The 8,722-nt window shown below is 65.1% G+C and overlaps 1 protein-coding gene across 1 annotated transcript in view; it reads right to left on the reverse strand.

The window, feature by feature from the left end:
* The window catches only part of LOC311220393 (uncharacterized protein), a gene marked incomplete at its 5' end in the record, with an annotated part of 6,415 nt that extends 4,995 nt beyond the window's left edge, over window positions 1-1,420 (reverse strand). The window contains 1 exon segment of the mRNA XM_084303901.1: window positions 1,103-1,420. Coding sequence (XP_084160027.1) covers window positions 1,103-1,420 — 318 coding nt within the window.
* Between the last annotated feature and the right edge of the window lie 7,302 nt (window positions 1,421-8,722).

Consider the following 8,722-nt stretch of genomic DNA (forward strand, 5'->3'; position numbering starts at 1 on the left):
CGCCCCCCCCCCCCCCCATAGGCACGCCCTGAATTTTGGGGGGGGGGGGGGGAGGGTTTTGGGGCCCCCCCCCCGGGTTTAAATTTGGGGAGGGGGCGCTGGGAGGGGGGGGAGGGGTTGGGGGGGGTCCCGTTGTCGCCCCGTGTCCCCCCCTCCCCCTCCGGTTTTGTCCCCATCCCTCTGTGTCCCCCCCCCCCCCCCCACGCTGCCGAGCGGCCGGATCCGGGTTGGTGGCCCCCGGCCCCCCCCCGGTAGCCCCCGGCCCCCCCCTGGTAGCCCCCGGCCCCCCCCGGTAGCCCCCCACCCCTCTTGGTGGTCCCCAGCCCCTTCTGGTGGCCCCTGTCCCCATCCTGGTGGCCCTGGTGGCCCCCGACCCCCCCCCCGGTAGCCCCCAGCCCCTCTTGGTGGCCCCCAACCCCCTCCTGGTGGCCCCCAACCCCTTCCTGGTAGCCCCCAGCCCCTCTTGGTGGCCCCCAGCCCCTCCTGGTAGCTCTCAACCCCCTCTTGGTGGCCCTGGTGGCCCCCAACCCCCTCCTGGTAGCCCCCATCCCCTCCTGGTAGCCCCCATCCCCTCCTGGTGGCCCCCATCCCCTCCTGGTGGCCCTCGTCCCTTTTCTGGTGGCCCCCAACCCGCTCCTGGTGGCCCTGGTGGCCCCCGACCCTCTCCTGGTGGCCCCCATCCCCTCCTGGTGGCCCCCATCCCCTCCTGGTGGCCCCCGACCCTCTCCTGGTGGCCCCCATTCCCTCCTGGTGGCCCCCAGCCCCATCCTGGTGGCCCCCAGCCCCTCCTGGTGGCCCCCATCCCCTCCTGGTGGCCCTCGTCCCTGTTCTGGTGGCCCCCGTTGCCATCCTGGTGGCCCTGGTGGCCCCCGACCCTCTCCTGGTGGCCCCCAGCCCCTCCTGGTAGCCCCCAGCCTCTTCTGGTGGCCCTCGTCCCTGTTCTGGTGGCCCCCGTTGCCATCCTGGTGGTCCTGGTGGCCCCCGACCCCCCCCCCCTGGTGGCCCCCATCCCCTCCTGGTGGCCCCCATCCCCATCCTGGTGGCCCTCGTCCCTGTTCTGGTGGCCCCCGTTGCCATCCTGGTGGCCCTGGTGGCGCCCAACCCCCTCCTGGTGGCCCTTGTCCTTGTTATAGTGGCCCCTGTTGCCCTCCTGGTGGCCCTGGTGGCCCCCAACCCCCTCCTGGTAGCCCCCAGCCCCATCCTGGTGGCCCTTGTCCCTGTTATAGTGGCCCCCAACCCCCTCCTGGTGACCCTGGTGGCCCCTGACCCCCTCCTGGTGGCTCTGGTGGCCCCCGACCCCCTCCTGGTGGCCCCCAGCCCCATCCTGGTGGCCCTCGTCCCTGTTATAGTGGCCCCTGTCCCCTCCTGGTGACCCCAAACCCTTCACCCCAATCATTGATGACCCCAAACCCTTCACCATTGACCCCAAACCCTTCACCCCAAAACCCCATTGACCCCAAACCCTTCACCCTCACTCCCGTTGACCCCAAAACCTTCCCCCCCAACCCCCGTTGACCCCAAACCCTTCACCCCTACTCTTGATGACCCCAAAACCTTCCCCCCCAACCCCCGTTGACCCCAAACCCTTTACCCCCAATTTTGATGACCCCAAACCCTTCACCCCCTACTCTTGATGACCCCCAAACCCTTCACCCCGATCCCCATTGACCCCAAACCCTTCACCCCCAACTTTGATGACCCCCAAACCTTCAACCCCTTCCTTGATGACCCCAAACCCTTCACCATTGACCCCAAACCCTTCACCTCCACCTCCATTGACCCCAAACCCTTCCCCCCAACCCCTGTTGACCCCAAAACCTTCAACCCAATCGTTGATGACCCCAAACCCTTCACCTCTACCCTTGATGACCCCAAACCCTTCACCATTGACCCCAAACCCTTCACCCCCACCCTTGATGACCCCCAAACCCTTCACCCCTGATCCCCGTTGACCCCAAACCCTTCACCCTCACTCCTATTGACCCCAAACCCTTCACCCCTACTCTTGATGACCCCAAACCCTTCAACCCAATCGTTGATGACCCCAAACCCTTCACCATTGACCCCAAACCCTTCACCCTCACTCCCGTTGACCCCAAACCCTTCCCCCCAACCCCTGTTGACCCCAAAACCTTCAACCCAATCGTTGATGACCCCAAACCCTTCACCTCTACCCTTGATGACCCCAAACCCTTCACCATTGACCCCAAACCCTTCACCCCCACCCTTGATGACCCCCAAACCCTTCACCCCTGATCCCCGTTGACCCCAAAACCTTCCCCCCCAACCTCCATTGACCCCAAACCCTTCACCCCTACTCTTGATGACCCCAAACCCTTCAACCCAATCGTTGATGACCCCAAACCCTTCACCATTGACCTCAAACCCTTCACCATTGACCCCAAACCCTTCACCCTCACTCCTGTTGACCCCAAACCCTTCACCCCCAATTTTGATGACCCCAAACCCTTCACCCCCACCCCCGTTGACCCCCCAGCGATGGCGGTGCCGGGCTGGAAGCTGCAGCTCCTGGAGCGACGGCGCCGCGAGGAGGAGGCGGCGCGGCGCCGGGAACGGGAACAACGCGAGCGGGCGGCCCAGCTCCCCCCCTGGAAACGGGAGCTACTGGAACGGCGCCGGGCCAAACTGGGAGGGCCTGGGGGGGCCCGAGGAACCGGGGGAGGGTCCCCGGCGGCAGCGCCGTTGACCCCGGGGTTGAGCCGGAGCGCCGAGGGGTTGGAGAAGTGCGGGGACGGCGAGGAGACCCCCGGTGTCGTCCCCGGGGGGGGACGCGTCAGCCGCTTGCTCGGCCGCTTCGCCCCCCGGCCCCCCGGGCGCTCGCTCAGCACCGAGGGGGTCCCCGAAAGTCACCCCCCCCGGGGGGGACGGGGACGGAGGGGGAGATGGGGACAAGGAGGGCGTGGGGGGCAAGGAGGGGTTGGGGGCGGTTGAGGGGTTGGGGACCAAAAAGGGGTTGGGGGCAGTGGAGGGGTTGGGGACAGGGGAGGGAAGGGGGGCGGTTGAGGGGTTGGGGACAAAAAAGGGGTTGGGGACACTTGAGGGACAGGGGACAACTGAGAAACGGGGGGCAGTTGAGGTTTTGGGGACAGTTGAGGGTTTGGGGGCAGTTGAGGGTTTGGGGACAAGCGAGGGCGTGGGGACAGTTGAGGGACAGGGAATGGCGGAGGAACAGGGGACGACCAAGGGGTTGGGGACAAGTGGGACACGGGGGACACCGAAGGGTTTGGGGACAGTCAGGGGTTGGGGCTCGGTGAAGGGACAGGGGACAACGAAGGGTTTGGGGACAACCAAGGGTCTGGGGACAAGCAAGGATTTGGGGACGGGTGAGGGACAGGGGACAACGAAAAATTTGGGGACAACCGAGGGACAGGGGATAAGTGAGGGACAGGGGACAACCGAGGGACAGGGGACAACTGAAGGCCATCAGGCGGCTGTCCCCAAGCCCCCCGGGGTGGCCACCAGCCCGGTGACAAGTGGTGGCCAAAGCAAGGAGCTGGGGACGGCCGAGGGGACGGTGAGGGGGCTGGTGAGGTCCTGGAAGGTGGCCGAGGGCCGGGGGGGGACGGCAGGTGGCCACGAGGGCTTGGGGACAGCTGAGGGACAGGGGACGGGCAGGGGCGGTGGGGGGGCCGCCACGGTGGCCATGACGCCCTCAACGGTGGCCGTGACGGCCTCAACAACGGTCGAGAGGCCGACGGTGGCCATGACGCCCTCAACGGTGGCCATGACGTCGTCAACGGTGGCCATGACATCGTCAACGATGACCGTGACGTCCTCAACGGCCACGACACCCTCAACGGTGGCCACCACGCCCTCAACGGTGGCCACCACGCCCTCAACGGCAGCCGTGAGGCCTACGGCGGCCATGACGCCCTCAACAACGGCCGTGAGGCCTACAGCCGCCATGACGCCCTCAACGATGTCCACGACACCCACGACGACGTCCACGACGTCCACGACGGCGTCCACGACACCCTCGACGCCCACAACTCCTTCAGCATCCCCTCCCCCCTCAACCACGGCCATGACGCCCCCAACGATGTCTTCGACACCCCCACCGACGGCCGCGAGGCCTACGGCGGCCATGACGCCCTCAACGGCGGCCATGACGCCCTCAACAGCAACCGTGAGGCCTACGGCGGCCACGACGCCCTCACCCCCCTCGGCGCCACCCCCGGCGGCCATGACACCCCCGGCGGCCATGACGCCGGCGTCGGGGCGTGGGGAAGGCGGCGCCGGGGAGGGCCCGACGCCGGGGGGGCCCAGCGGGCCGGCGGCCATGCGAGGGGCTCCCCGCCGCGAGCCCGGCCCCCCGCCGCCGGCCCACCCGGCCCTTCAACGCCGTAGCGGCAACACCATCACCGTACGGCCCCGGCGAGGGGGGACCGCCGAGGGGGGGTCCCCGGCGGCCCCGGCTCCCCCCGCGCCCCCCCGTTGCCCCCCCGGGACCCCCCAAAAAGCGGTACCCCACGGCCGAGGAGATTCAGGTCATCGGGGGCTACCTGGCCCTGCCCCGCTCTTGCCTGGCCAAGAACGACCCCCACCGTAAAAAGGTAGGGTCGCCGCGTCCCCCCCCGTGTCCCCCCCGTGTCCCCCCCGTGTCCCCCCTGTGTCCCCCCCGTGTCCCCTGGTGGCAGCCCGGGACATCCTGGGGCCCCTTGTGGTTTGTTTTGTTCCTCTTTCCGTGCCCCCAACCCCATCCCGTGTCCCCATCCCGTGTCCCCAACCCTATTCCGTGTCCCCAACCCCATCCGGTGTCATCATCCTGTGTCCCCATCCCCATCCCGTGTCCCCAACCCTGTCCCTGTGTCCCTTTTCCGTGTCCCCAACCCTATTCCGTGTCCCCATCCCGTGTCCCCAACCCTATTCCGTGTCCCTAACCCCATCCTGTGTCCCTATCCCATGTCCCCATCCCCGTCCCTGTGTCCCCATCCCGTGTCCCCAACCCTATTCCATGTCCCCAACCCCATCCCGTGTCCCCATCCCGTGTCCCCAACCCTGTCCCTGTGTCCCTATTCTGTGTCCCCATCCCTATTCCGTGTCCCCAACCCCTTTCCGTGTCCCTGTCCCCATGTCCCCAACCCCATCCCCATGTCCCCATCCCGTGTCCCCATCCCCGTCCCCATCCTCGTTTCCCTGCCCCCCCCATCTCGGTCCCCCAATTTTTTATTTTTTATTTTTTATTTTTTTTTGGGGGGGGTGCAACGGGGCCCCCCCGTTACCCAGAATCCTTTGGGGCACCCCAAAAACAGGAACCCACAACGGGGGGGGGGGGGGGATGGGGGGGGGGAAGGAAGCGGTTGCGGTGGTGGCAGGGAGGGGACACGAGGGTCCCCTGCCCCCCTCCCCCCCTTTCCTCTTCCCATCCCCCGCTCGCCATAGGGCCGCGTGACCCCCACCCCCACCCCCTGCTCGTTAATAGCTTGACGTTAATTGCGATTAAGCCGGGAGGGGATTAATTGCCATGGGAATCCTTATGGGGGGGGGACACACGTCAGTGTTGGTCCCCACTGTGGTGTCCCTGTCCCCATGGGGTCCCCTGTGTCATCCTCTGTCCCCATGGGGTGTCCCAAAACGTCCCCAAATGTTCCCAAAACGTCCCAAAACATTCCCAAAATGTCCCAAAACATCCTAAACTGTCCCAAAACGTCTCCAAAATGTCTCAAAATATCCTAAAACGTCCCAAAACACCCCCAAAACATCCCCCAAACGTCCCCAAACGTACCCAAACGTACCCAAAGCAACCCAAAATGTCCCAAAACGTCCCCAAAATGTCCCCAACCTCATGCTGACCCCCCTGTGTTCCTGTCCCATGGCATCCCCATCCCCATGGGGTCTATGGGTGTCCCAAAACATCCCAAAACGTCCTGAAACATCCCCAAAACGCCCCCAAATGCCCCAAAACATCCAAAATCACCCCAAAATGTCCTCAAACATCCCCCAAAACATCCCCAAATGCCCCAAAATGCCCCCCAAATGCCCCCCAAACACCCCAAAACATCCCAAAACATCCCCAAAGATCCCCAAATGTTCCCCAAAACGTCCCAAAAGGTCCCCAAATGCCCCAAAACGCCCCCAAAATGACCCAAAACACCCCAAAACATCCCAAACATCCCCCCAAAATGTCCCAAAACGTCCCCAAACGCCCCAAAACATCCCCAAAACATCCCAAAACATCCCAAAACGCCCCCCAAAACATCCCCAAATGCCCCCAAAACGTCCCCAAACGTCCCCAAGTGTCCCCAAATACCGCAAAACATCCCAAATGTCCCCAAATGTCCCCCCAAAATGTCCCAAAATGTCCCCGAAACATCCCCGAAGTCCCAAAACGTCCCCCAAAAGCCTCCCAAACACCCCAAAACATCCCCTAAACGTGCCCCCAAATGCCCCAAAATGCCCCCAAACACCCCAAAACCTCCCCAAAACGCCCCCAACCCCCTGCTGACCCCCCCCGTGTCCCGTTTCCCCCCCCCCCCCAGCTGAAGATTTGGTTCAGCGAGCGGGAGCTGGAGCGCACCTTCTGCTACCCCTCCGAGGGGGCTCTGCTGGCGGCCTGGGGCCCCCCCGAGGAACCCTCGCCCCCCCCGGCCCCCCCCGGGGCCCCCGAGGAAGAGGAGGATGAAGACGACCCCCCCCCTGGCACGGGGGCTGCCGGGGGGGCTGCGGGCCCGCGCCCTGCTCGTGGGTGAGTGGGTGCCGGGGTGGGGGGGGGGGGGGTCCCAAAGGGGTTTTGGGGGGGGGGGTGGGGGTCTCTAGGGGGGGATTTGGGGGGTCTGAGGGGGGGTTGGGGGTGTCTAGGGGGGTATTTGGGGGGTCTGAGGGGGGGTTGGGGTCTCTGGGGGGGGTTGGGGGGGTCTCAGGGTCCTCTGAGGGGGGGCTGGGGGATTTTGGGGGGGTTTAGGGTCCCCTGGGGGGGGTAGAAGGGTACTGGGAGGGGGTAGGGTCCCCTGGGGGGGCGTTAAGGTCACTTGGAGGGGGGTTTAGGGTCACCTGGGGGGCATTAGGGTCCCCTGGGGGGGGGTTAGGGTCCCCTGGGGGGGGTTTAGGGTCCTCTGGGGGGGGTTTAGGATCCCTGGGAGGGGTTAGAGTCACTTGGGGTGGGGTTTAGGGTCACCTGGGGGGGATTTAGGGCCCCCTGGGGGGGTTTAGGGCCCCTGCTGCCTTTTTTTGGGGGGGGGGTCCTGGGGTGTCCTGAGGGATTTTGGGGGGTCCAGTGTCTTCTGAGAGAGCTGGGGGGGTCCAAGGGGGATTTTGGGGTGGGTTTAGGGTTTCACGAGGGATTTGAGGGGGGGTCCTGGGGGTTTTTGAGGCGCTCACCCCCGTTCCCCCCCCCCCTTCCAGACGAGTCCTGTCGGCGGTAACCCCAGCCCTGGGGGGGGGGTCTCGCTGGTGGGACCCCCCCCTAACGGGTCAGGACGCGCGGACCCCAACCCCAAAACGTGGCTGGGGGGGGGGGGGGCGCTCAGCTTCCCCCTCCCCCCCCCCCTTTTTTTATAGCTTTCTTTTTTAATTAGCAGCATCGAGGGAGGAGGGGGGGGGGATTTTCCTTAACGAGGTTTTTAGCCTAATTAAGGGCTTTTTATAGCCGGGGGGGGGGGGAGGGGAGGGGGGGCGGATTTGTCAGTATTGGGTCAGCCGGAGGTGGCCCAGTTAGGAACTGGGCCAGGCCCAGTTTGGGACTGGGCCAACTGGGGCCAAAGCCAAGCAGTATTAATGGAAGGGGGGGGGGGGTAATGGGGAGGGGGGGGGCTTGTGGGCGGGGCCTTTTTTTTGTAGGCGGGGTCACGGAGGGAGGCGGGGCTTCCTGGTTTATGTGGGGGGGGCTGGGGGGGGCTTCATGATGTGGTTTTGGGGGGGGGGGAGGCGATGATGGAGGGGGGGGGGTGAGGAAGAGGAGGGTGAGGGGGCACAAAATGGCCGGTGGGGGGTAGGCCGCAGCCTGCGGCCTGGTCCTGTTGCTATGGAAACGAAGCCTGCGGCCTGGTGTTGTTGCTATGGAAACGAAGCCTGCGGCCTGGTCCTGTTGCTATGGAAATGCAGCCTGCGGCCTGGTCCTGTTGCTATGGAAACGAAGCCTGCGGCTTGGTGTTGTTGCTATGGAAACGCAGCCTGTGGCCTGCTCCTGTTGCTATGGAAACAAAGCCTGCGGCTTGGTGTTGTTGCTATGGAAACGAATCCTGCGGCCTGGTGTTGTTGCTATGGAAATGAAGCCTGAGGCCTGGTGTTGTTGCTATGGAAACGAATCCTGCGGCCTGGTGTTGTTGCTATGGAAACGAAGCCTGCGGCCTGGTGTTGTTGCTATGGAAACGAAGCCTGCGGCCTGGTGTTGTTGCCATGGCAACGCAGCCTGCGGCCTGCTCCTGTCGCCACGGTGATGGAGCCTGCGGCCTGGCCCTGTTGCCATAGCAACGCTGCCTGCGGCCTGCTCCCGTCACCATAGCAACGCAGCCTGCGGTCCTGTACCCTAAAAACCGACAATAAAAACGAGACAACGGTGGCCGTGCTGAGTCGGGGTGCTATGGCGGGGCTGGGGTCTGCCTTTATTATTGGGGGGGCTCATTTTATACAGCGGGGGGGCTCTGTTTGGACGGCAGCGCACTTCGCTCATTTCCTTGCGCTCCTACACGAGGTATTACGGTAAAATGAGGCGGCGCGGCGCATGCGCGCGGCGCCGCGAAGGGGGACGGCGCATGCGCGGCCG

The sequence above is a fragment of the Netta rufina genome, assembly GCF_964035555.1.
Source record: "Netta rufina genome assembly, chromosome: 31".
In the NCBI taxonomy this organism is placed as follows: Eukaryota; Metazoa; Chordata; class Aves; order Anseriformes; family Anatidae; genus Netta; species Netta rufina.